This window comes from Terrapene carolina, unplaced genomic scaffold (assembly GCF_002925995.2).
Source record: "Terrapene carolina triunguis isolate 2854851 unplaced genomic scaffold, T_m_triunguis-2.0 Scaffold33891, whole genome shotgun sequence".
Classification (NCBI taxonomy): domain Eukaryota; kingdom Metazoa; phylum Chordata; order Testudines; family Emydidae; genus Terrapene; species Terrapene triunguis.
Genome location: NW_020698242.1, coordinates 4031381 through 4058087, shown reverse-complemented (window position 1 = coordinate 4058087; position 26707 = coordinate 4031381). Strand labels below are relative to the sequence as shown.

Genomic DNA, 26707 nt, shown 5'->3' with positions numbered 1-26707 from the left:
ACATACAAATTATGGATTTATAGGTCCCTTTCAAGGATTTATAGGCCCCTTTAAGGAAAGAAGGACATTGTGGTTAAAACACTGAACTGCGAGTCAGAAAATCTGGGCTTAATTTGTGGTTCTGCCAGGGGCTTCCTGCATTGCCTTGGGCAAGCCATTCAACCTCTCTCTCTCTCTCTCTCAATTTCCCATCTGATAAATGAGGATAATACTTCACTTCTCCCACATTTTGTCTTCTTTTCCATTTAGATTGTAAGCTCTTTTCAGCCAAGATTGTCTCTATGTGTTTGTACAGTGCCAAGTACAATGGGATCCAATCTCAGCATGGGCCTCTCTGGGTGCTAGCTTAATAAATAATAGTAAATTACACTGGCAAATTAAGTATCTTCCATTGCTGTTTGAAGTGTTGGTATAGCTGTGTTAGTCCCAGGATATCAGACACACACGGTGGGTGCAAATTAATGCACTTACCAGTTTGCCCTCACAAATCTAACACCTGTGCACCCTTAGGGGCATGGGTGTTAAAATAAGACAACTGTACAACTAACTGCCTTGTGCCATATGAAATTTGGCGTTTGTGCAGATCTTGCACACTCAAATGTTAAAGCCAGTTTGAGGCTGGCTGAAAATTTGGCCTGGACTATTCAGGAGAGTCTTCTGAGAATACATAACACAGCAACCTAAAGTACTGAGTATGTGGCTGTGTCTACTACTTTGGGGATTATGCACCTTTGGAGAGTGGAGTTGAATTGATGTTTAGGTCACAGCTGGAAAAAAGTCTTAGTTGATAGGAGGCTTCACAAAGTGAATGTAATATTTCTCCATAAAAATCAAAACACTGAGGAGAAAGGATGGACAAAAAAGAAATAAAAGGAAGGCAAATTACTAAGCAGAAAGCCGTTATGGATACTCCAGGGGGAGGGTTAAGTGCCACATAAAGAAGTGAGACAACATCCACTCTGCTATTACTTGTCATGAATGGCCTTTTATTGAATTCAGAATATCCATTTTCATGTTTTCCAAACTTCAGCTACTGTACATTTATCTGTCAAAGAAAATTACTGTTTTAGACTTAACAATAGCAAACAGATCCAAGATGAGTTGGGCACACAAAAGGACAGAAACGAAAGGTCAAACAAACTCGTTATATATTGGGATGTTACTAGCTCATCTATAGACTGCACTGGACTGTACCATCAAAAGAGACTTAGAATACTTTAGATCCAGGGGGTTTCTTCCTATTAGTTTTGCTATTAACTTCTTGGAAGCAGGAACTTCCTCTCTGTGAAATTTATGCCAATGCAGAAGGTCCACGTTCTGCTGAATGCCTTGTTTAAATTTTAACATGGGGTCTAAGTGGGCCTCCCTTGGTGCACAGGACCTTGGGCAGAACAGCTGCACTGAGATGATTTTCACTCCTGTTAGATCTGGAAGCACATCTACTTTGTGGTTTATGAGATAGGGAAATACTTTAAGATGCTACAGAGTACCTATCTAGGTCCTGACTCAGGAAAGCACGTACAGATGTGCTTCAGTGCCAATGGCTTCAATGGGACTTAAGCTGTGTATGCTTTTATTTTGAATAGGAATGCTTTCTTGAATTTGGATCCCAGTGCTTCACCATGTAAGGCTAACACAGAGAGGATGCACAGGGAGTAAGAGTGGCATACCTCCAGTTAGGTGTATGCATCTTTCTTTTTATTATTAAAGGAAAATATTTTTAATGTTCAATATTTTTTCCTGCTTTAAAAAGCACGCAAATGAGGTTAAATGTTAGAAGAAGAATACTCAAAAAAGATTTTTCAAGAGGGAAGATAGGATAACTCAGGGGACTGGACAATGGGGAAAGAAGGTTACTGGTTCAAATCCAGCCCAGGTCACAGTTCTCCTAAAGTAGTTGGCATTTATTTGATGATTCTCCCAGAGAGGCATGGAAATACCTTAGACCTTGGAACAAAGAAGGTTTCATGCTTTGAATGAAACTGGAACTTCTTGTGCCTCTTTTTTGATGGGCAAAAGAAAATAGGGAAAGAACCCTCAACAGCAATGGAGCTGTGCTGATTTACATCAGCTGTAGATCTGATTGACAGTGCTTCATGGTGACTAAAACATCTCTGTATACCAGTCTGATCGCCAAATGCAACACAGCATCAGGAATCACAAGGAAGCTCAATAAGAAAATGTGAGCCAGCTGTTTATCCTGCTTAACAAAGAGAAGAACTTTAATGTTTAATAGGCAAATAAAATATTTAGGGTTTACAAAAATTTGGGTGCAGGCTGAGTAGCCGCCAAGTACAAAATAGCATGCCTAAAACTACATTTGTGCCTTTCTAACCCATGTGCAGAACTCTCCAGAATTCTTAAGTTTATAAGATTTTGGGGCCAGAGAGAGTGTCGTCATATGTATTTGTACAGCATATAGCCTAACAGGTCTCTGATCCTGAATGGGGCCTGTAATATAACTATAACTATAAACTATATAACTATAAAATAATAATAGGGAGATCAATGACTGAACTCCTGAGAAACAACATTGTTCTCTCTCTCACTGCTCGTTTCTCTCTCTTCGTCAGTTCCAGGTTTGCTTTTAATCTTCCACATGACAGTCATGGTAATTTCTGGTAAAATGATATCTGTTTTCATTTAGGGCTTTCATTTTTGAGTAATCATTTGAGATATGTAACATGCAACCTAGAGGCTGCTTGGTAGCAGACAGTTTTCTTCTTCTGTGCTTCAAAATTTAGAAGGTGTCCAAACATTGCATGTGTTTTGATACCACTCCAATCATTAATTTTCATTTACATGATGGGTTTCTGATTCAAAGCTAAATTAAACATATTTCAAGTCATCACCAAACAGACTGCCCTCCTACTTTAATCACACCAGAATGATTTATTCTTATCAAATTCACCTTCAATAGAGAAGTCTCCATGGAGAGGGTACTTCCTATTGAACTATGATTTATATACTACAGCATTGTAAGAGTAATGTGCAACCTTGTTTAACTCCTTGGAAACTGTGGATAGATGGATATAGAAAGACAGGCCAGCCCCCCAATGGTTGTAAACAGACATGGCTCCACTGACTTAAACGAAGCTACACTGGTTTGCAACACCTGAGAACCTGGCTCAGATTTAAATCTATTTAAACGGAACTGGGTATGTTTAGTTTGGAAATGAGGAGATTAAGGAGGGAGTATGATAACCGTCTTCTGATACTTGAAAGGTTGCCACAAAAAAGATGGAGAAAGTTTCTCTCTTTTGCCACAGAGGGCTGGACAAGAAGCAATGGGTTCAAACTACAGCACAGCAGATTTAGTTTAAATCTCAGGGGAAAACTTCCTAACTGTAAGAACAGTAAGACAATGGAACAAGACTGCCTCGGGAGGTTGTGGAAGCTCCTTCGCTGGAGGTTTTCAAAAGGAGGCTAGATTAGCCATCTGTCATAGATGATTTAGACACAACAAATCTTGCATCTTGGCAGGGGTTTAGCCTAGATGACCTTTGTGGTCCCTTCTAACTCTATGATTTTATGTGTTATTGTGGAATTATATACACTTCTATGGGAAGGGTAAATAGGAGAACATGGGGTGACTAGACAAATTCACTCAGCTTGCAACATCTCCAAAGAAACCATCCCCAGAAAGGTATGCATATGCTAGTTCAAACCAGTTTCTCCAGGGACTAAGAGACAAATGTTTTTTGCAAAAATAGCCTGGTTTTCAAATAGCTCATGGGCTTCTTCCTGATCCAGTAAATAGACAGGGCCCATGGTCTAGACGAACACAATCCTTAGGGTAGAGTTGGAAGGACTGAACCTGCCAGAAGCCATGTTAGGGCTAGGGTTAAATCTGGTAAACTTATTAGCATGCATGTGGTTATTTTATTGTTTCTAATGTTTTCTCTTTAATGCTTTTTACCCTAAAAATAAAGTAGGCTTGCCTAGGAAGTGCTGAGTGGTAATTTATAACTGTAGACAGTCACTGTGTTGTCATCACTAGGGAGAAAGCAAGCAGACGTCCTTGAGCAACTTGTCTGGGCTGGGAAACAGAGTGAAGGCAGGGAACCATCCAGTCTGGAAATACTCCTGTCAGAAGGTAGAGACCTCCTATCAGAAAGGCAATGGCTGGGGAGCTGGAAGCTGAGAATGGATGCCCTTGCTGAACCACTGAGGGGAAACACAGGTGTAGCTGCCCTGAGCTGTGACAGCAGTGACCTGGGGTCTTACTCAATTCTTGTTCAGTAGGGTATGACTAAACACTCTAGTACAGGAGAGAGGCCAGCTGTCCACATCACATGCTTACCCAGTATATTAGAAGACATTGTTCAGCAGAAATCTAGCACTATGCTAGCGAACAGAGGGGCTTGATCCTAAATGCCCTCAACTCCCACTGCATGTTGGAGGAAATTGGCTGGCTCTGAAGATAGATAAATTCACTTCTAAATTGCAAGTTCAAATCCAGCCTAAGTTAATAGTGCCTTTAAAAGCTTTAGCCATCTGACAACTATTTACTGGCCTACATGAAATGAACATCACAAAAACCAGCAACACTATATCTGGCACTACCTGGAACCTTTATCAGTTATTTCAGTAGAGATAAAAAACGACTGAACCCTAGAGGGCGATCCCTCCAGAAGAAGAGAACATTGTAGAGAATATTTCAGTGTCACTGCTAGGTTTTGAGGAATGTCATTCTGAGCACAAGCTCCAATAGCCACAAACTAAAAAAAAAAAGTTGTTAAAGCACTGCCACCTTATTACAATAGTGTCCAGGGATCCCAATCACTATTAGAGCCCCATCATGCTAGGTACTGTACAAAACATAGTAAGATACACGCTCTGCCCTGAACTGTTTATATTCTAAATCAAAGAAACAAAGGTTAGGAAGAATTTTATCCACATTTTACAGAGAGGAACTGAAGTACAGAGGGGAAGTAACTTATCCGAGGTCACAGAGGAAATCCATGACAGAGCCTGAAACTGAACCTCAGTCTTCTGAGTCCCAGTCCAATGCCTTACCCACAAAGACCATGAAAAATACTGTATAATGAACCTTTAAATACATGTAAAATAAATACAGAAATTAGTCTATTTAGGGCTGATTAATCTATCAGCACTTTATTTTTTGTAATCCAATAAAGGCATTAAAACGGGACAATTTCTGATTCAGAAAATCAAATAGTAAAGTTTGAAAAATAATTTAAACCAACTGTTTACACTTATGTGCCAGTCCCACAGCTCATAGTTTGCTGCTTCTTCCCTCGTATAGCGACATATACTGCTCCATGAAATTCTTCTCAGAGGATGAAATTAAGTTGTCAAGATCATACTGAATGTCAAATGTAGGTTTCTTTTCAAAAATTACAAGAGCAAGAAATACAGCAAAGTGCGCAGTGAGTCCCCATATCCTAAGTGATGTTTTACGCTCAGGGTCATCATATACAAAACTGTGCAGCCAACTTGCAACACCATCTGTTCTTTTATAAGGCAAGGTCATGTACTTTAATGGATCAATAAAGTACTCCAGCGGCACCAAAAACACATCACTCACTTCATCTGGATTAGGTCTGGCCTGGAATGTGTCCTCTATAAATCCTACAACTGGTGTTACCAACGAACCTACCTGAAATGAAGAAAAAACATCAACTTGTTTGAAATACTTAAAAAGAAAGTCCTGTATTTTTCAAATGTTTTAGAAATAATCTATCTACAGTATTACAAAATCAACACTATTGATAACCTATGAAACAATCATACTTGTGAAGCACTTTCAGGCCCTAATTCAGCAATTACCTACCTAAGCATGTATGTACTTTTTAGCATTGATATCAATGGAACTACTTAGGTGTTTCAACTTACGCAGATGCTTATGCATCTTGCTCATTTGGGACACACATCAGTGTTTACATTCTCTGCACGCTGCTACCAATACAGGGCAACAATCACACACACGAGTGAGTCGGATATTCCATACAGTAGAGGTCACTGATAAACTGTAAGGCATTCACAAAGAGCTTATTCATACAGATTATAAATATGAAAACCTGACACATACTGTTACAATGAAAGCCAACCATTATCACCTGTAGAGTCAGCAAGAAAATGTCACTGTTCCAAAAACAAGGGTCACAATTCGCTCTCAGTTACTCTAATGTAAATGTGGATAGAGTATTTAAATATCAAGGTAACAGAGCAGAATAAGACAGATAAGGGTGTTTGTAGACCAAGATCTATCAGGTAACTAAATATATTTTTATTCAATTGATTACATTACACACCCTTAAGAATTCTCAAAATGAAATTGGCTGTGAGACACTACAACAGTAGATAGTGCTGTAACAGAGAGCATTAAAAGTTAACATTTTTGGTATACTCAAATGTATATGTATATTTCAAATTATTATAATGCATAACGATATACTGAATGATGCACTTAGCAGAACAATATTTAAGAAAACTGTCTTAACAGCTAGATTTGTCCTTTCTATGAATTTTGGTGCTTTAAAGCTACCTTTACCTGAATACTTCAAGTTTCAAAATATTAGATAATGCATGTTTCCACTGTACTCCTAGGAGATACTACTTCAGGGGTGGGCAAACTTTTTGGGCCGAGGGCCACATCTGGGTGGGGAAATTGTATGCAGGGCCGGGGGTTGGGGTGCGGGAGGGAGCGTGGTGTGCAGGAAGGGGCTCAGGGCAAGGGACTGGGGCAGAGGAGGGGTGCGGGGAGTATGAGGGGGCTCAGGGAAGGGGATTGGGGTTCAAGAGGGGTGCGGAGTGAAGGAGGGGGCTCAGGACAGGGGTGCAGGAGGGGTGCAGACTGCGGGAGGGGGCTCAGGGCAGGGGGTTGGAGTGCACAGGGGTGCAGCAGGGAGCTCAGGGCAGGGGGATGGGGTGCGAGGTGTACGAGGGGGCTCAGGGCAGGGAATTGGGGTGCAGGTGGGGTTCGGGCTCCGGCCCGGAGCCGCTTACCTAAAGCGGCTCTGGGGTGGCAGCGGCGCACACTGGGGCCAGGGCAGGCTCCCTGCATGCCTGCCCTGTCCCCGGCCTCGCGCCACTCCAGGAAGCGCTGCAGCCCCTGGTGGAGGGGGGGCGGAGGGCTCCGCGTGTGCTGTCCTTGCCGCACCTCCAGGTACCTCCCCCGAAGCTCCCATTGGCCGCGGTTCCCCGTTCCGGGCCAATGGGAGCTGCTGGGACGGTGCCTAGAGGCAAGGGCAACGCACAGAGCCCTCTGCCCCCCTGCCCGGGGGCCGCAGGGACATGGTGCTGGCAGCTTCTGAGAGCGGCGCGGGGCCCCTGGCGCCACGGGGGGCAATCCCGCAGGCCAGATCCAAAGCTCTTAGGGGTCGGATCCGGCCCGTGGGCCGTAGTTTGCCCACCCCTATACTAGTTTTATCCTACCAGATAAGAAAATGAAAGTAACAGTAAGAAGATTAATATATAAATACACAAACAAAAAACAGAGCATTAATACAAGAGAATTGTTATCTATAAATAAAAATATGAAAAAACTTGCTTTGAAAATGTAGCACTTTATATCTTTTCTCCAATATGTGAAAACGGTTCCCATGAGAGATATAGCTAGAGCCTAGAAGCTTGAAAACTTAACACTGATTTACACCTCAAAAAACATCTCCAGAACAGAGGAAGTATACTGGCTGCATTCCTGTTACGAAGTAAAAGGTCACTCATTGCTTCAGGTTTGAAATGTCAGTGATAAGCTTATAGAAGTGAAATGCAATTTTCAGCTTGTTTCCTAAAAATATTCAGATTTGGTTGATTTTTTTTTGGTACACCTTACTTTATCAATTCCAGGTACCAGCCTACAGATGACTTCCACCTGCTCTGGATAGAGTCCCACTTCTTCCTTGGCTTCCCGGAGAGCAGTGGCTATTTCATCTCTATCTGTTGGCTCACTTTTACCTCCTGGAAAGCACACTTCCCCTGGTGATCTTCTCAACTGAAAAATAAAGGAGTATTATTAAGTATCATGAGTTTGCTGATTTCATCTTAAATCCTTGTGTCCACAAAATTACTCCAAATTATTGTAGATTCTTCTAATCAACAAGGCTGAGAACTGGAACAAGAGCTCTACAGGTGAGAAGAGAACTGCACAGTCAGAGCTGTATGAGGAAGCTTTCTCAAACATCTGAACATGGAGTCTATATCTACCCAGTCTAGGTCCCTCATTTTCAGCATCACACAAAAGAAGAGGCATTTTTATAGTAACGAGTTACTTTTATCATCACATGCTTTATATTATATACTTTCCTTTAAAATTTATATCCACATTTCAAGGCCTTTTGCCATCTCTCCCTCATGTAAGAGATTGAACAAGCTCTTTGGAACTATCTCTCTCACTAAAATGGTTACTTTTGCATAGTCAAACAAAAGAATTAAATATGCAAGGTACAGAATTCATTATAAAAACCAAAATCAACAGCGGAAAAACATCTCTGAATAAGTAATGTCTCTATATTTATTTGAAGTTTCACTTTAATAACAGAGAGTTCTATGAACCAATCATAGCCTTTGTTAAAAAGCTCATTTACCATCAGTGTGTCTGCTCAGTTATTGTAAGCGCAGTTATTATAGTGTCTCAAGATTTTTAAGTAGGAACATTATTATTGCATCTTTCAAGAGATGCTGCATCTCTCAGAAGTAGAAAAAGCACCCAGGTAAATTACTCATCAAAGAGTACAGACAGTAGACCTAGGTACAATATGTAACAATAATAGTTTTAGAAAGATACCACTGGCACAAAATGGAGAGGAAGGTAGATTTGTTCTCTCACATCTAGAAGTGAAGAAAGAGACTGGAAAAGTAATGTTAGATACAAACTTAGGAATCAAATTGGTAAAAACTTTATTGCACAGGTCAAATTTTTTTAAATTAAATTCTGTAGGAAACTGTTCAATAATCCCCTTTATTCTGACCTGGAAACTTGTATCAGACATTACAGAAATATCCACATTATTGTTGTGTATCTGGAAAGTAAATATCAGTGATCAATGTTTACATGATCAATACCTGTTTACATGTGCAAATAAAGGTGTGTGTATGGATATTTTGGTTGCATACATGTGTGAAGACTAGACTCCAAAACCATGCAGTAACCATTAAGTTTTGTACATAGAGACTAATACTTGGATAAGAATATAGGTAAATGTGACTATCAGCTGAGTGCTTTCCTTCCTTCTCTTTTTCTTTTCACACAGCTCAATCTTGCAACACATTTTCTCATTTTACTTTTGATGTTATGCAGTTGGCTTTGACCTTATGGTTCACATACCTTCATTGATCTGACAGTAAATAGCACATACAGCTTTCCATCTTTAACCATTAGAGGCATAAGAACAGATGCTTTGGCTAGTGGCAAATGGGAGAATTTGTTTCCAACATCATATTTTCTTAAACTGATCTTGGCCTTATCTTTTATATTTCTGCTAAAACAAACAAACAAAAATGCTCCATAACTAAACAGAATGGTTATCCTATTACTTAAGAATATAGGAAAGATTATAATTTAGGATTTACAAATACCAGAGCTCTCAAAAATATTATGTCCTGTTTTTCAAAATTATCAGATAAACATAACTAAATATTGTGCCCATACAAGCCTGCAATTATTTTGAATCTAACCTACTGATCATCATCTCATTCCCAAAGCAACACGGACTGAATTTTTCTGATTCATATAAAAGCAATCAGTTCTTATTAATTGAATTTACACTTTATACCAGATATATAAACAAGCTACACAAGATACACAGAGCAACATTAGCAAATATAACACTGGCATAGTGTGTTTTTAGATTATGGCATTTAAAAAAAAACCCTCCTAAATATTAATTAAAAAGTGTACACAGTGAGAATTAACTTCCCATCCCCCACTGAAAATTCTAAATTGCATATGATTGTGCATTTACATAATTAAATCTTTTTGGACTCAAGATAAGACTCCACCCAGCTCAGTGTGTTTATGGGAACAATATTGCTTAACATATTCGACACAGTTAATGAAATAGTAGTTACCAAAGAAAAATCTTAAAGGTGCATGACTGGAACATGAGTCTGTTCTGCCACACCTGACAGCCCCATTTAGAAGGCAGAATAGTTCTGTGAACAGGCTATTGGATTGGGACTCAGGGGATCTGGGTTCATTTCCCAGCTCTGCCATAACTATCCTATGACATCTTCATCTAGTCACTTAATCTCTCTGCCTCAGGTTCCCATCTGTAAAATACTTCATTTAGGGGGCAGCATGGTTCAGTGGAAAGGATACTAGACTTGGAGCCAGGAGAATTGGATTCCATTCCCGGTTCTGTCATTGATGTTGGACAAGTATTTCACATCTCTTTTTCAGTTTTGCCATATGCAAAATGGGAATAATGCCACCTCATGAGGGTTAGGTATATTAGTGAATAGGCCTGATCCTGACTGCCACTGAAATAAATGCCAAAACTAGGATTGGGCACATTGTACTGCACTTAATGCCAACAATCTCAAGGCAACTTGACAGTCATGGAGAATGCACCTTGAATTAAAAAGAATAATTTATGATGCTTATGTTTTGTTAATTGTCAGCTTGGGAGATGTCTTATAAAGCACAGTACAAAAGAAAGCAAGCCCCAATCCTGAAAATTCCCACAAGAAACTTTACACACCTGAGAAGTCAATGGGATTACTTGCAAGCACAAATTTACTCGCAAACACAATCTTGCCTCTCAGTCAATATGTAATATCAAAGGACTGCAGAGCAGTCTATTCCAAAGAACTTACTACTCTTGTACAAAAATACATTACTTTTATTTGTATACTATGAAGTATTTTAAATAGTTTAAACTAGACTGCTCAAACTAGTCAAATACATTTTGAGTAACAAGGTTTTACTTTAGACCCTCCTCTCTTGTATTAAGAAAGGATGACACTTAAAGCTGATTGCCCCAAAAAACGTTACTTAGAATTTTAAACAAATTCTATTTACATGCGTCACATAAATTCTGTGAATATTTTGACCTGCTACAATACAGACATTTACTATATTTATCTTTATGGAAAAAGTTGGTGACACCGTACACTTTTTATATTAACCTGAAGAGAGATAGTCCCTATACCAAGGCGCATACAATAGACCAGGGGTAATCAATAGGCAGACTATGGGTCAAATCCAGACCGGCAGACATTTTTGAATGGACACACAAATCTTTTTATTTACTTATCATTATAGGTTTTTTATTATTATTTTCTTCTCTGGAGTCTGGACCTTAACTATAACTTGATAAAGAAATTTGGACCTTGACAAAAAACAACTAACTACCCCCGGTCCATGGACGGTCCAGTGGCTAAGATGCTAGGAATTGGGAAAACTGGCTTCAAGTCCCTGCTCTGCCACAGACTTTTTATGTGGTCTTAGATAAGATTTAGACAACAAATCCTACATCTTGGCAGGGGGTTAAGACCAGATGACCTCTGCAGTCCTTCTAACCCTATAACTCTGGGGGTACGTCTACACTACGAGATTAATTCGAATTTAGATAATTCGAATTTGGGAAACAGATTGTATAAATTCGATTGTGCGCGGCCACACTAAGCACATTAATTCGGTTTTTAACCACATTAATTCGGTGGTGTGCGGCCACACTACCCCATTAATTTTAACCACATTAATTCGGTGGTGTGCGGCCACACTACCCCTAATTCGAATTTACAAAATCGATTTTGGCGCTACTCCGCTCGTCGGGGTGGAGTACAGAAATCGATTTTAAGCACCCTTTAATTCGAAGTAACTGGCTCCGTTGTGTGGACGGGTTAAGGATTAATTCGGATTAACGCAGCTAAATCCGAATTAAAGTCGTAGTGTAGACCAGGCCTAAGTCACTTAGGGTATGCCTACACTGAAGGGAGAGCTGTGATTTCCAGCTGGCATAGCTTGCTAAAAATAGCAATGTCGCCATGACAGCGCAGGTGGTGGCACAAGCTAGCTGCCCAAGTACGTACCTAAGTCTTGGACAGGTTTGTACTGAGGTGGCTAGTCCACTGATATTTTTAGCATGTTAGCCTGCTCAAAGCTAGTGCATGTATACCTACCTGAGCTGGAAATTGCACTTCTACTTGCAACATAGATGTACCCTTAGGCCAGGGTATGTCTATGCTGCAATCAGCTGACTCTGGCTCTCAGTGATCAGGCTAAGGGGCTGTTTAATTGCAGTTTAAACTTCCAGGCTCAGGCTGGAGCCCAAGCTCTAGGACCCTGCGAGTCCCAGGTGCCCGAGTCAGCTGGCACGGGTTTGTCTTTGCAATGTAGACATACCCACAGTCTTTCTGTACCTCTGATCTCCATCTGTAAAATGGGGATAACACTTCCCGACCTCACAGGGGTGAGGATAAATACATTAAATGACTGACATGGAGGGGAGCATACAAGGAGATCTACCATCACAAAGGAACATGCTTCAAGTGCCCTAATTCGGCAGGGACAGGTGCTACAAGTGCCATAGAGAAGGGGCATGCAGGGATAACCCTGTATGCATGTGCACTCAGAAACTGGGATCAGAGTCACTAAATCAGTTGTGCGGTTCACATCTTGAGCTATTGGAGTTGAAGGGTGAGTGAGTGAGTGATAAAAATCTACTTAGGTCACCAGAAAACGAGGCACCCCATAAACGGCCGCACCCCGACTTGCGCTGGAACGAGCGAGGGTGCGACGTCCAAGCCAGCCGCGATGTCGGTGCCAGCGAGGCAAGCCCGCGAAGTGCCTCTGGGAGTTAGGCACCTGAGTCCCTTTAAAATCCTGCCCCCCAAGGCCTGACCTGCGCTACAGTTAGGCTGACCCCAGTACATCGCTGTGTCACCCCCAAGTCCGGGGGCAGACGGCGCTGCGCGGGCGGGAGGTCGCTTAACTACCTCGCCGAGACAAGCCCTCCGCCGCCAGGCTCCGCGCTGCGACAGGCACTCCCGCGCCCCAGGGCCAGGCAGCGGGGGGCTGGGAGCTCTCGCGCGGGGGATGGGGAAAATCCTCCTCGCTACGGGCCGGTGCGGTAGCCGGCGCCCTAACGGCGGGGCCTGTTACCTTCCCCGCTCATCCTCAGCGTCTCTCACAGCCGCCATCTTTCCTACACAGCCCAGCGCCGGCCTGTCCTGAGGGAAAACAGCGGGGGGATGGGAGGAGGGACAATTCCCCACCTTTGCCGCACAATGCGTCCGCCTTCATTGGTTGGCAGCTGTGTTTCCCCAATCAGCAAGGAGAGCTGCCAAGCGCTAGCTTCTTATTGGCTACTGTCGCGGGACGGGTGGGACGAGTCCATGAGCGGGAGGGGGAGGTAAATCCGTTCAATCCCAGGCTACGCCTCCCTGCGGGAAGAGCTTGGAATGGGCCTGGGTTCGGGGTCAGCCCCTTGCCCCACGGGAGGCTCGCTCGACCCTCTAGTGGCCTGGGCGAGGCTCTGCGGTTCCTGACCTGATCAGAGCCTGGGGTTGTGCCACACCGAACTCCCTGGCGAGCTTCCTCCCTCACTTTTAACCAGCCCCAGCCCCCCCACCGGCTAGTGCCAGAAACTCCAGTGCAGTAGCCCCGTGTGTGTGGAGTGGGGTTGCTTTAGGGTGACCAGATGTCCCTATTTTATAGGGACAGTCCCAATTTTGGTGTTTTTTTTTCTTATATAGGCACCTCTTACCCCCCCCACCCCCTGTCCAGATTTTTTTCACACTTGCTGTCTGGTCACTCTAGGTTGGTTACAGGTTTTTACACTATTTTTGTGATCATCAAGTCTGGCCGCCTTTGCATGGTATTTCACCCAGTCACTCCTGCAGCTAATCCCACTGGTTAATCAATCCCCTCCTTTTAAATAAGGAGCACAGGCCATGTAAGCACTACAACCCACCCCCGCGTGAGGCACCTGGTGAGAACAAGTCAGCTAGGCACTATTGCTGCTACTCCCGTCAGCCTTGATATGGACCGGAGTCAGTGATAGTCTGCCACTAGTTTAGATGGGCCCTACCCTTGAGTCAGCTCTGCTACTACTGGTCCGATCCTATTAATACTTATCCAATCCTGCAGCTGTCCCCATACAGGGCATAGAAGCTTCAGATGGGGAAGCCAAAGCAAAACAGGTCCCTTGGACAGATAAAGTTGGACTCCCTTAGATAAAGATTTGTGGCCAAAATCCATTATTTGTACAGTCAGGAGGATACCCCTCAACCAGGCATATCCTACACAATGCCTATGTCCTTTCACAAATACAGTAATGACAATCTATTATCACGTTTACTCAACAAATTCCTACCAAAGGAACAAAACTCAGTAAGTGAATTATGGGTAAACAAAATGATGTCTGTAAACAAAGGTGTCCAGAGCTGGCTTTTCCCCTTCTCCACAATAGAGGGAGCAGAGATATCCATGCTCTAAATCTTCTGGTTCTGCGTTTACAGCCTCCAAAGAGTTACAAAATAGATTTTATCATTTTCCAGTTATCCTTATGGGCTGTTCTGGGTTTTGATTTCTACATGGTGTATATACACCATTAGGATTTAGTTTCAAACACTGATTAGTGCTGTATAAACACTTAATTGGACAATAATCTTTCTATAGCGGTTGGTTCATCCTGGCTTAGAATCACAGAAGATTAGGGTTGGAAGAGATCTCAGGAGGTCATCTAGACCAACCCCAACTAAATCATCCCAGCCAGGGCTTTGTCAAGCTGGGCCTTAAAAACCTCTAAGGATGGAGATTCCACCACCTCCCTAGGCAACCCATTCCAGTGCTTCACCACCCTCCTAGTGAAATAGTTTTTCCTAATATCCAACCTAGACCTCCCTCACTGCAATTTGAGACCACTCCTTCTTGTTCTGACATCTGCAATCCAAATGACATCTCACACAAATGTGAAACAATTCTCTGAAGACAAGAGTACAAATATACCTTTAACTAGCTTGCAGTGCACATTCTTTTACAATCTTGTTAAATAAATTAACATATCAGGCTCTGTTCTGTGTACTGTACACACTTTAGAGTAGACTCAATTAACCTGCAGTCCCTACAATGCTTGCACAAACAATTCGTTGTTTAACAATGCATCACTGCAGTTTAAATAAAATGCACGTTACATTGTAACTTCAGTACGTTAGAAACCAAAATGGCATTTTTGAGTTATTTCTGTTACTTGCAGCAAAATACAGTACTGACATTATATTAAATGTTCCCAGAGTTTTAAAGGAACTTGCACGGAAAGCATTTGCTTTTGTTGTAGAATATATACATTTTTAGACTGTTTATATAAAATAGGTTAACCATTTACTATAGGAAAAACATACAGCAAAACAAATCTTTAAGAACATATTGCAGTTCTTTTAAGAAATCCGTATGAGAGATTGGTTCCTGGGTTGTGCATCCAAACACCTGAATGTGCTACTGGGTCATTATTGCAGACAGTGATGTTGTCAGACTATATTTCTCTATGGCTTTCTCAGTCAGAGTGCAGATGTTTTAGAAACAAACAAAAAATGTAATTATCATGCACCTTTGACCAATTTCTTACTTTAAAAAATAATTTGGTTTGCATTATTTGTTTTTAAACAGAGAATCTGTTAATAGTGTTCTTGGTACTGGTGTACAAACCAAGCAACACACTTTGCTTTCCATATTCCTACAATAAAACAAGTGCTTCTGCAATTACTGTAGCTTTTTCTATTGTGTTTTCTCAGGCCAGATCTGCAAGTACACATGGTCTGATCCCTGGACCACCCTTTGCTTCCTTGAATGAAAGTAACCTGTGCCAGCCGACTATCTAGTACAAATAACTTCCCTCTCCATGCAAACACCTGGGCCCAGATCCTCAAAGGTGTATTTAGTGCCTACCTCCCATTAATTTCAGTGGCAGCGAGGTACCGAAATATCTTTGAGGATCTGGACCTTAATACCAAGCTTAGTACTTACTATCATGAATAGTCTCATGGAAGGAAAAAGTAATACATTTGGGTAAAACTAACTCCTTCTGCATGCGTTCTCAGGAAGTTAGCGAGTATAAGGTGCGCCCACACTCCTTGTGGTTATCTGTATCACAAGCAACAGTGTGGGAGATTGAGTAGCCATGGGGCTCCTAACTCCCCCTCCTGCGGTAATGGGTTGTGTGTGGTTGAGCATTGGCTCTGCCCCATCACACTGGCCAGCTCATTCGAGGCATGCAGAGGGAAGTTATTTGTACGTGGTACTGGGTGCACACAGCTTACTTTCATTCAGGGAGCAAAGGGAAACCAGGGACCAGATTGTGACACAGTTCCTGGGGCAAGGCACCTACTCCCTGCCCCTTATTCAGGGCTTGTGGCAAAGCTACAACTGAGTCCGGTGGTAGTAAGTACTTGCAGGATAGGATGGGTTTGTTCTGATGAATTTGGCAATTTGTCAAAAGTAGGTAAATACTAAATGGTCGGGATTGTTGCTAACATTATCACATTGTTCTTACTAGAAAACAGATAGCAAAAAGGATACTGCATAAAGGACTCCCTACATAAATATTCTGGAAGCAAAATTATGGGTTGTTTAGTGTCTTTATTTACATGTCCATATAGAGAATGTTTTTTAAAGATCACATTGATAATGGCAATAGAATAGATTGTCCTCAGCCAAAGCCTCAGAACCAAACAATCCAAACTATGTTGATTTTTGGATTTGACTTTTGCTTCTGGGCTCAATAATTTATAGCAAGGTTGAGTGTTGTGAAAACCAAACCAAAAAGGTCACGTCTGTCTGTTTCTCATGTCCTTCTCAACTTTATTTGTGGCCATGAAAGACCAATATCTGGCTCTCATGGAATAGGTTTATCATGTTAGAAATAGATCTAAATAATGTAGAAACTAGGAAAAGAAAGACATGGACCTTTGTGTAAGTCTGATTTAATAAACCAACTGTGGGGACTGGGAAAGAGCAGGGTAAAATAGGCATGCACTCTTATATCTAGGTGGTTTTAATTCAAAGCCTTAGCTGTAGCATTTTTGCTTTTTTTAAATGGTTAATCAGCTTTTAAGTTTTAGTAATTTGTCAAAAATTCCTGAATATTATCTAGCTGTGTCTTTTATGCTTCATCTTTTTTGAAAAGTTTAAAATAGCAAACAATATATTTTAGCTAAATCTGTGCTATGACTGAAACATAATGATGTTTTATATATAAGCAAACATTCAATTATGCACTTACATTTAGATCCCTGAAGTATTCATTATAGTCAAGATCATATCCCACCACAAAGTTATCTGGGATTTCAAAGCCCATACCTGTAACAAAGTCTAATTCTTAATATTTCATATCTACACCATACACTTTAACTTGAAATACAAGAGGCTGCATTTACCACATGCTCCTGTGGTTTCTGAAAGATGCTGAGCATTGACTTTCAGGGGACTCATGGGTGCTTAGCACTTCTCAGAGTCAGGCCCTCAAATTGCTGAAATAGGTCACAGACATTTATTCCACCAATTAATGACTGTTACCATTATTGGGGAAAAAAGTAGACTGTTTATACAAAAAAAGTTCAATTTTTCAACACATCTGTCTTCTTAAATTATTTATCTCACCAACATTTTAAATGAATATATTATTTAACTCACCATCATTTTAATTAAATACATATTTGTATTGTATGAGAACAAGAATATCTGGGTAAAAATGGAGGCAATCCATCCCAAGGATGCATAATCTCATTGTTTATTTTTTTGTATCTCTGTGCCATAGAGATGTGGATTTAATAGATGTGCTGAGATTCATGTTTTGAAATTGTATTAGGTACAGACTAGGGGATTGGGTTCAAGGCTATACCACGGATGTGGTTTGAGTTCTGATCTGATAGTGCTGGAATCAGAGTGGGACTAACAAGATGTTAGTTCCAATAGGCCACTTTTGAACCAAATCCAGAGAGAACACAGTTTCTGATGATTAATCCAAACTTGTAAGGTACCTTTGGATATAATGACCAAAATTCAGCTGTCACGCTCCTCCAACTGTGTGAGCTTCCAGTATGGGACAATTTGTTGTTAGAATACAAGTTTTTTCTTCACATAAGGACAAATGCAAAATACTACACTTAGGAAGGAATAATCAATTGCACAAATACAAAATGGGAAAGGACTGCGTAGGAATGAGTACTACAAAAAAGGAGCTCGGGATTACAGCGGATCACAAACTAAATATGAGTCAGCAACATAATACTGTTGCAAAACAAAAAATAAATAAAGCAAACATCATTCTGGATGTATTAGCAGGAACCTTGTAAGCAAAACACGAGAAGTAATTCTTCCACTTCACTCAGCACTGATAAGGCCTCAACTGGAGTACTATGTCCAGTTCTGAGCACTGCACTTCAGGAAAGATGTGGAGAAAGTCCTGCCAAGAGTAACAAAAATTATTAAAGGTCTAGAAAACATGACCTATGAGGAAAGATTGAAAAAGTTGTATTTGTTTAGTCTGGAGAAGACAAGACTGAGGGGGACATGATAACAGTCTTCAAATACACAAAGGCTGTTATAAAGAGAAAAGTGATAAATTGTTCTCCTTATCCACTGAGGACAGGACAAGAAGCAGTGGGTTCAAATTGCAGTAAGGGAGATTTAGGTCAGGCATTAGGAAAAACTTCCTAATTGTGCGAGTAGTTAAGCATTGGAACAAATTACCTTGGAAGGCTATGGAATTTCCATCTGTGACGGTGCTGCCTGTGGGAGCCAGTTGAGGTCACTCAATTAGGGTGAACTGCAAACAAAACGGGGCAGACAAACCCCCCAAACTGGTGGATATTCCAATACTTAGGTTTACCAAGCCAGCACAAAACAGCTCCTGTAGTACCTCACGGTTACTCAGAAGTCCAAACAATGCAGTTCCCTTAAAGTACCCAGCCTCAGGCCTCCATCCAGACACACCTGTCAGATATGATGATGATTACTGAAAATCTTACTTCATCATATAAAAGAAAAGGTTCTTCCAATCCCAAAGGATCAGCCACATACCCAGGTCTAATTATAACTTAGATCTTACCCAAAATACACTCTAATAGCCAATTCTTATTAACTAAGCTAAAATTTATTAAACAAGAAAAGAGAGAGAGAGTTGGTTAAAAGATCAATATACATACAGACTTGAATTCAATGCTTGAGGTTCAGATACATAGCAGAGGTGAGCTTGTAGTTGCCAAAAGTCCTTTTAGATATAGTCCATAGGTTATAGTCCAATGTCCATATTCAGGGTGGCTCCAATCAATGACTGGGGATCTCAATCCTTGTGGCTTAAGGTTTCCCCCTCTTGAAACCCAAAGCAGATCTGAGATGCAGCAGGATCGTGTCCCGGGATTCTTATACATTTCCAGCAGCCTTTCGGCCTGAGAAAACAATAGGCTTAATTCTCCTTCCAAACATCCTGGCAATTAGCACAGGGTAATTTATCCATTAAACAGTTCAGATACAGGTTACCACAACCTTCAAAGAGACATATCGACAATAATACTATTTCACTCAAGTATCATCATAAATGTTAATATTCCTTTTTTGATCTTTGAATTTAAAACTATAGCAATAGACAAGACTTGTTTGCTTACATCACAAGCCCTGAGCAAACATCTCCCCTTTTATCTCTAACAATGCAGACTTGCATTTCAAAGCTCTATTCATTTACATATCTTCTTAACTAGTCCTTAAGGTTCACCCATGGGTCAGGTCAGTCTGAGTTAATTAACTCTTTCTGGCCCTGTCACCTTCCAATGAAATATTATACTACACTCCATAACGTCACACCATCATTGGAGGTTTTTACAAACAGGTTAGACAAACACCTATCAGGAATGGTCTAGATAATACTTAGTCCTGCCTCAGTGCAGGGAACTGGACTAGATGACCTATTGAGGTCCCTTCCAGTACTACATTTCTACAGTTTTCTCCCCATGCCCTTTTCCTTTGGATGACATGGACATTACAGAAGTGCTATACTTACAATCTGATCTGTATCCTGAACTTTGAGGTGTCCTTTTAAATAGCAGACTGTACGTTTAAAATAAAATAAATAAATAAATGAACCATCAATTGGAATTTGGAGCAATTGGTTATAAAAGGTGCATCTGAGTAAAGAAAAGGAATTCTAGATAAAAGAACCCAAGACATTTCCCTGACTCCACTGCTGCCAGTTCTCATGCTTTTATTGTGAAATTCACTAGGTGTGGGATTATTTTTAAGCCCTCGCTCTTAGGGTTATGTGTATATGTAAGACTCAGGTGGTGGTGGTTTTTTTTAAATAGCTGAAAAGAGTTTTTTTTATCTCTGATGGTTGCAAAGAAAAGCTTGAAAATGTGCCTCAGGAGCACCTTAACAGCTCAAAAACCAGAAAGCAAATAAAAACCCTATTTTTTTTTAGTCTCTTTACTTTTTAGCCAGTCTCATGATGTTGAAGGGAATGGTTCGTAATTTTTGAATGCATGGCGTTGGCATTGTTGCTGCCACGCAGAGGAAGGCCGGCTTCTTCCTATACAGCTCTAGAAGCAGAGATAACTGGTTGGATCTTCAGTGGCAAAGCTTAACATGAATCTTGAACCAACAAGCGTGTCTGCCTCCAAAGCAGCAAGGCCATGGAGATACACTTAGAATCTGTGAACCTGCCTGAGAAAGAGAATATTAAGAGACACTAATGTATGTGAAAACACACAGTCTTTTTTGCTTTATGGAGAAATATTCTGTCTGTATATTTAGATGTTTTTAAAGCATCTATCACTCTTGTAACTGAACATAATCAAAAAGGATATTAGGGAATCCAGAAAATTATAGGGTTACATTCGGCTCTCACATAAGCAGACATGGTTCTTATAGATGTGAATGTGAGTTGTACCTGATTTTGTTGGGGCCCAATTTGGTCCACACTAAAGCCCAATTTAGTGGTTTCAAAGAGATTTCATTCAAAATTTTTGGTTGATAATAATAATCTTTTATTTTATCTGCAGATCTCAAAGAACTTGAGAGTAAACAGCACCAATCACATTGCAAGTTCATAAAAAACCATAGTAAAAAGAAGTGATAAGCTGGAATATATTTGTTATTTTAATGTTGGGTCTTTTGTAAAATGAGCATCGCCAAAAAAGGCATAGAAAAGCAGGGCATCCCCTAGAATTAAATGATTTATATGAAAAACACCTTTGTTTATCCAGGGAACTGAAAATAGTAATACATATATTAACTTCTCATTTCTGTTCCTATCTGAATTTGCCATCCATTGGGATAAATATTGATGTCTGCTTTCCTCTGGGCAATAATCTTAATATTCACTTAAACAGAAGCCATTATCTTCTTATTGAATTGCTGCCTTACTACCTCTACCATCTTTGACTTGTAAAACTTTAATTTTGAAAGCAGTGTCCGCATTGTTCTACCACTCTCAATAATGTCCTGAAAGAAAGGCAAGAAATAAGTTATTCAACAGGTCTGAAAATAGTCAGTACAGTTTACAAGGTGATCAGTGGTACCAACAGCACAGTATTATGATAATATGAAACATACACACTTTAGCTGGGAGACACATGGAAGTATAGTCTCTCGGTACAATTTAAGTGATAAAAACAAATATGATTAATTCTGATATGCAAAACAATGCTTCTGCATATAGTCATATCAATAAATCACATACCTCAACTAAGACATTTTGTATTGCAGTGTTCATCATGTAGCAAAGAGGCACACAAAATTATCTTGGAAATATCTACAATGTACCTGTATATAGTTATTTTCACCACAAAATTCAATTAATGCTATTGATGTACGAGAGACATATTTTCACTGAAAATTTCAATTACAGGCAAGTAAGGTGGAGAAAAGGCAGAAAAGTGTGGGGTTTTGACATGGATTTTCTTAAGAGTTCAGCACCCAGCACCTCCCATTGTTCTCATTGCTCTTCTGGCCAAAAAAGTATGATAATGCTATCAAACAAAAATTGCAAGAGGACCTCTGATTTCAGGACTTATGTAATGTTGTTTATTATGCATAAAGCAATACCACAAATTTGTTAGAGTTGGTTCAAAAATGAAACAAAACACTCGGGGTGGGATTTCCAAAAGCGCTCAGCATTGGCCTAACTCTTCCCACGGAAGTCAGTGGTAGAACTCCCATTCAGAATGGTGACATTTTTCACCCATTTTGCTTAATTGTAAATGGCTCCACAAGGTGCAAGGCAGTGTAGAATGGGGCCCTGATGGTTTCATTTCCAATAGCCAACAACTGAAATAGTTTAGCTTGAACTTTGCTGAGAAAAGTTAAAAACTGCTCTTTCCAGCTAATGCCAAAGAAGCCGGTTCATACCTTTCCATTTAATGCAGGTGGTTCTTCTTCCACAGTATTGACTTTTTCTGTAGCTGAACCATTCTAGGAGGAGATTAAGAAAATCTGACACCACATGCTTGAAAGTATTAACTTGCATTTAGTATGAATTTTGTGCTTGCTGTTACTGTTTCAAATGGCAAATTCAGCTTTAAACAGCCATCAGTCAGAGAAATAAGCATCTAGATTGTGGGATTTAGGAAAAAAGATCTTAGTTTTCAATAGCCTAGACAGGCATTTGAATTGATGTATTTCTGGAGTACAAATCATGGCTTCCAGTCAGCTCTGTTATATGTAGGTACTGCAACAGAGTGGGTGTGGTTTTGAACTGTACGATGCATTTGCAGGTGAGTGTGAACGACTATATTTAATTCCTTATGGGACAATTTCTGACTCGTGCACAGAGCTGAGGGTTTTCATGTGGGGAAACAGGAGCATAAGACAGAATCTTCCCTCTACAAGTCACAGAGCTGCTTTGTGGCAACTAGTGCGATCTTAGGGTTGCAATGGTTTCCAATGCCCCTTCTCTCATCACTCAGTGGGGGATTATATCCAGTAGATTCATATGGCATGTCAGGGATTTCCAAATAAAACATTCTTAAAGTAAACCTCTCAATATAGTTTACAAGAACCAAACCTTCAGGAGAATAGTCAATACCCACAATCAATGGACACAGACCATATGTAATCCATAACCTAGAACGCCTACCTCCTCAGCTTCTATAATGGTAATAGCACTTATGCAGGAGTTTAAAGCAAGTGAGTGGGAGTTAAGAGACCTGGATTCTATTCCGATACAGTTCTTTAATATTCTCCCATGTACTCACGCCGTTCATTATATAATATGCTTCTGTTCCTTTGGGCAATTCAGTAAATCAGTTGCTTTTCAATGTATCATAAATTAAGTTGTTGTTTTAAAACAAGACATTTGCATAAATTCAATGTTTTCTTCCTTTTCTTGAGTACCAACAATATGTAAACTAATAGAACTCAGAATTTAAATATATGGAGTCAATTTGCATGAAAGAGAAAACAACTTACACAGTAGCTTTTTAGTCTAACAACATTCACAGTAATAGGCACAGATTTATCAGTGTTTCAATTTAGTGCTTTTTACGTTTCAGCAAATCAGCAAAGAATTTATAGCCCCTTTTAAGGACACAGAGCACAACAATATGGTGGGTCTCCTATATCTTACACGATGTCTCTAGTCAAATGTTCTGTCCTACAAGGGGGTGGGAGGGACAACAAAAACCCCCAAACACTGATGTGCATGTGTTTTATTTTATTTGTTTGTTGGCACATTTGTAGAAATATTTAGAATGAATGAATCACCTGCTGGATTTAGAAGCTAAGGCCATGTTCCTGCTGCCGGCTTTGCATGGATGGAATCCTGTCTTCCATGTGGAGACCCATTGAAGTCAATGGCCCAGTTAAAGATTGGGGTCTAATTGTGCGAGTTGACACCAGTTCCATTTGATATAGTTCTTCCCTTAAGCGAAAATGGGTTTGCTACAATTCCCTAGATCCAGACACCCCAGAATGTTTTATGGGAGTTAAGGGTATAAGAATCCTGCAGACCCAAGTCAGGAATCCATGGCTGGAGACTTTCTCTGCAATGGACCACACCAGTCACCTGGATCCAAGGCCGATGGAGCTAGATGGCAGAGTGAGTTAGTGCAGCATATCTTCCCTTTTGTAATTATGTAGCTTCAAATCCTGCATAGGTGGCAGTGAAATAAAATGGTCTGATCCTAGACCTTGACAAACACTTACCCACATAATGAAACCACTCAGTCCTGCCTCATGCTAAAATTGACCTGCTAGCAATGCCATCATTTGGCTTGACTGCTGTTGCCCCTAAATTTATCATCTTCATACCTATCCCAGAGGAGACCATGAGGAATGAAGACTCTTTCTAGGTCTTCCTCATAATGTTCAGGGATGCAAAATAGGTTTTTATTGTAGCCACTCTCTTCATCTTTTACCTGTAAGAGATGGGATTGCATTAATGAAATAACTCAGGTTGCTCTGCAAGGGCCTCATCTCCAGGGAGATCCAGTACAGAAAGAAGGCCAAGCCCAGTTTGGCGGTGAAAACTTGACTTTGACACATTTGTGCTTTCTGGATTCTGGGATGCATTGAGGGTCAGCTTCCTCACAGCCACTAATGGAATGTTCCAGGGTCTAAAATAGCTGGAGCACAGAACATTTGAGCTCTTTTCTTAACCACCCACTCCTCCTCTTGCCTTCACTGACCCCAGCCACTTCCCCTGCATGCCCCTACACCAAGGGTTGAGGGGGATGAGTGGTATAGAGCAGTAGTTCTCAAACTAGGGCTGCCGCTTGTTCAGGGAAAGCCCCTGGCGGGCCGGGCCAGTTTGTTTACCTGCTGCGTCCGCAGGTTCGGCCGATCACGGCTCCCCTGGCTGCGGTTTGCTGCTCCAGGCCAATGGAGGCTGCAGGAAGGGCGGCCAGCATTTCCCTCGGTCCGCACCGCTTCCTGCAGCCCCCATTGGCCTGGAGCAGCAAACCGCAGCCAGGGGAGCCGTGATCGGCCGAACCTGCGGATGCAGCAGGTAAACAAACTGGCCTGGCCCGCCAGGGGCTTTCCCTGAACAAGAGGCGGCCCTAGTTTGAGAACCACTGGTATAGAGCCATCTACACAGGCCTTACTGTACTTCTGCATTAGAGGCCCATTACAGCGCCATTCTGCTCCTTTACAATGCTAGAGGGATGTAAATGGGCCTGGGCAAGGGACTGAATCAGTCTCTTGGTCTGTAAAATAAAACAGTGTTAAGGAGAACAGGTGGAAAAATTTCCAGTGGAACAATTTTCCATTGAAATGTGCTTATCTGACAAAATCGAAATGTTTCACAGTATTAATTTATTCAAAATTTTTGATGGGAAACAAACAAAACGTTTTGTTTCGATAAGGTCAAAATGTTTCATTTTGATGTTATCATTTACACGTGTACGTTTACAATATAACATTCAGAACAATAGTCAAAATTAAATGCTTTGATCTTATAAACATGAAACTTTTCTATAAGGTCATTCTGATGTTTCCAAAACTAAATATTTCAGCATTTTTGTTTCATGGTAATTTCGACTTTTTGTTTGATTTGGGCCAAAAGGCAATTTCAAAATGTCAGAATTCCCTATGGAATGGAAAGTCCGAGTTTCGACTAACTTTAGTGTTAAATACAGCAGTGAAGAAACCTTTTGCAGTACTAGCTAAAAAAGTTACAATTACTTTTTTTGAATTGAATAGCCACTTACATGCCTGACAGAATGCACGTAAAGCAGCTGATTAATGTGGATTCAACATGTGCCAATGGAAATAGACAAGTGACCAGTGAGGAAAGCTCAATTATTAAAAGAGGAATGCATTTAACTGAATAACTTAAAATTGCATTCATTGCCTGAGGGTAGCAGAGAGTTCTATGTTATCTTAACTTCAACATCTTCTAGTGTGTGAGAGATATGACAGGAGAATTAATTGACTAAATTACTTCGGAACACTGGGTTGAATATTTTTCTTATAAGCCTTTACATTAACCTTGAACACTAAAGGTTTTTCATGGCTACTGCTTCCACCCCAGCTACCCATTTCTCTATTTTCATTATGCAAGTGGTGTTACCATTCTGCAAAGGGTAGCGCCTCTCAGGAACTACGAGATGCTGTGGGTGAATGCAATGACTTTGTGGGCTGTATTATGTTGAGAAAGATGTGCTGGTTGTTCCTGACTTCCTCATATTAGCTGAGAGAAGTTCAGAGGCAGGAAGCTTGAGAGGCCGGTGAATATTCCCTCTGTCAACTCTTTCATTTACCTTTGTTTCCTTTATTAATTATTATCAGGGTAGATCCCCCAACAAGATTAGGGTTCCATTGTGCTAGGTGCTGTACAAACACATTCTAAGAGCCACTGCTCTAAAGATCGAAATGGGTGGCATGGAGAAAGTGTGAAAGAAAGGACAGATTATTATTTTCATTTTACAGATGTGGAACTGAGGCCCAAAGAGATTAAGTAACTTACCTAAGGTCACACAGAAAGTGTGTGGCTGAGCTCAGATCTCCTGAGTCTCTATCCAGTACCTTAACCATCCTTCCTCTCAATTTGTGACACTTCATCATCCGTCTCATGCACTTCCTCCCCCAGACTACCCTCCCTCCTTCCCATATACATGCTCCCTTTTAGCAAAACATAAAGTCCATCTGAATTTTACTCGATTATTATTATTATTACACTGGTACTCATGCAGCTAACGCTCACATTGCACTCTAGTCAGGGCCGGTGCTACCATTTAGGCAAACTAGGCAGTTGCCTAGGGTGGCAAATTTGGGGGCACCAAAAAGCGGTGCCCCCAATTTTTTTTT

At 40.8% G+C, this 26707-nt stretch overlaps 1 protein-coding gene across 1 annotated transcript; it reads right to left on the bottom strand.

Annotated features, from left to right (window-relative positions):
- Positions 1 to 5098: 5098 nt before the first annotated feature.
- On the bottom strand, positions 5099 to 13110 carry LOC113409589 (peroxisomal coenzyme A diphosphatase NUDT7-like). The gene is made up of 4 exons (XM_026663696.1): positions 13073 to 13110; positions 9293 to 9443; positions 7802 to 7960; positions 5099 to 5623 (listed from the first exon to the last, which is right to left on the bottom strand). Exons 1-4 carry the CDS (start codon positions 13108 to 13110, stop codon positions 5240 to 5242), a joined length of 732 nt encoding a protein of 243 aa, XP_026519481.1. The 3' UTR covers positions 5099 to 5239.
- Positions 13111 to 26707: the final 13597 nt, after the last annotated feature.

Excerpts from the sequence above, each read along its gene's own strand:
- LOC113409589 (XM_026663696.1), bottom strand. The coding sequence starts at position 13,110 with ATGGCGGCTGTGAGAGACGCTGAGGATGAGCGGGGAAG. Across the intron at positions 9,444-13,072 it reads GCTGAGGATGAGCGGGGAAG|AAATATAAAAGATAAGGCCA; the intron begins GTAACAGGCCCC and ends TTGTTTTAGCAG. Across the intron at positions 7,961-9,292 it reads TTACTGTCAGATCAATGAAG|TTGAGAAGATCACCAGGGGA; the intron begins GTATGTGAACCA and ends TTTATTTTTCAG.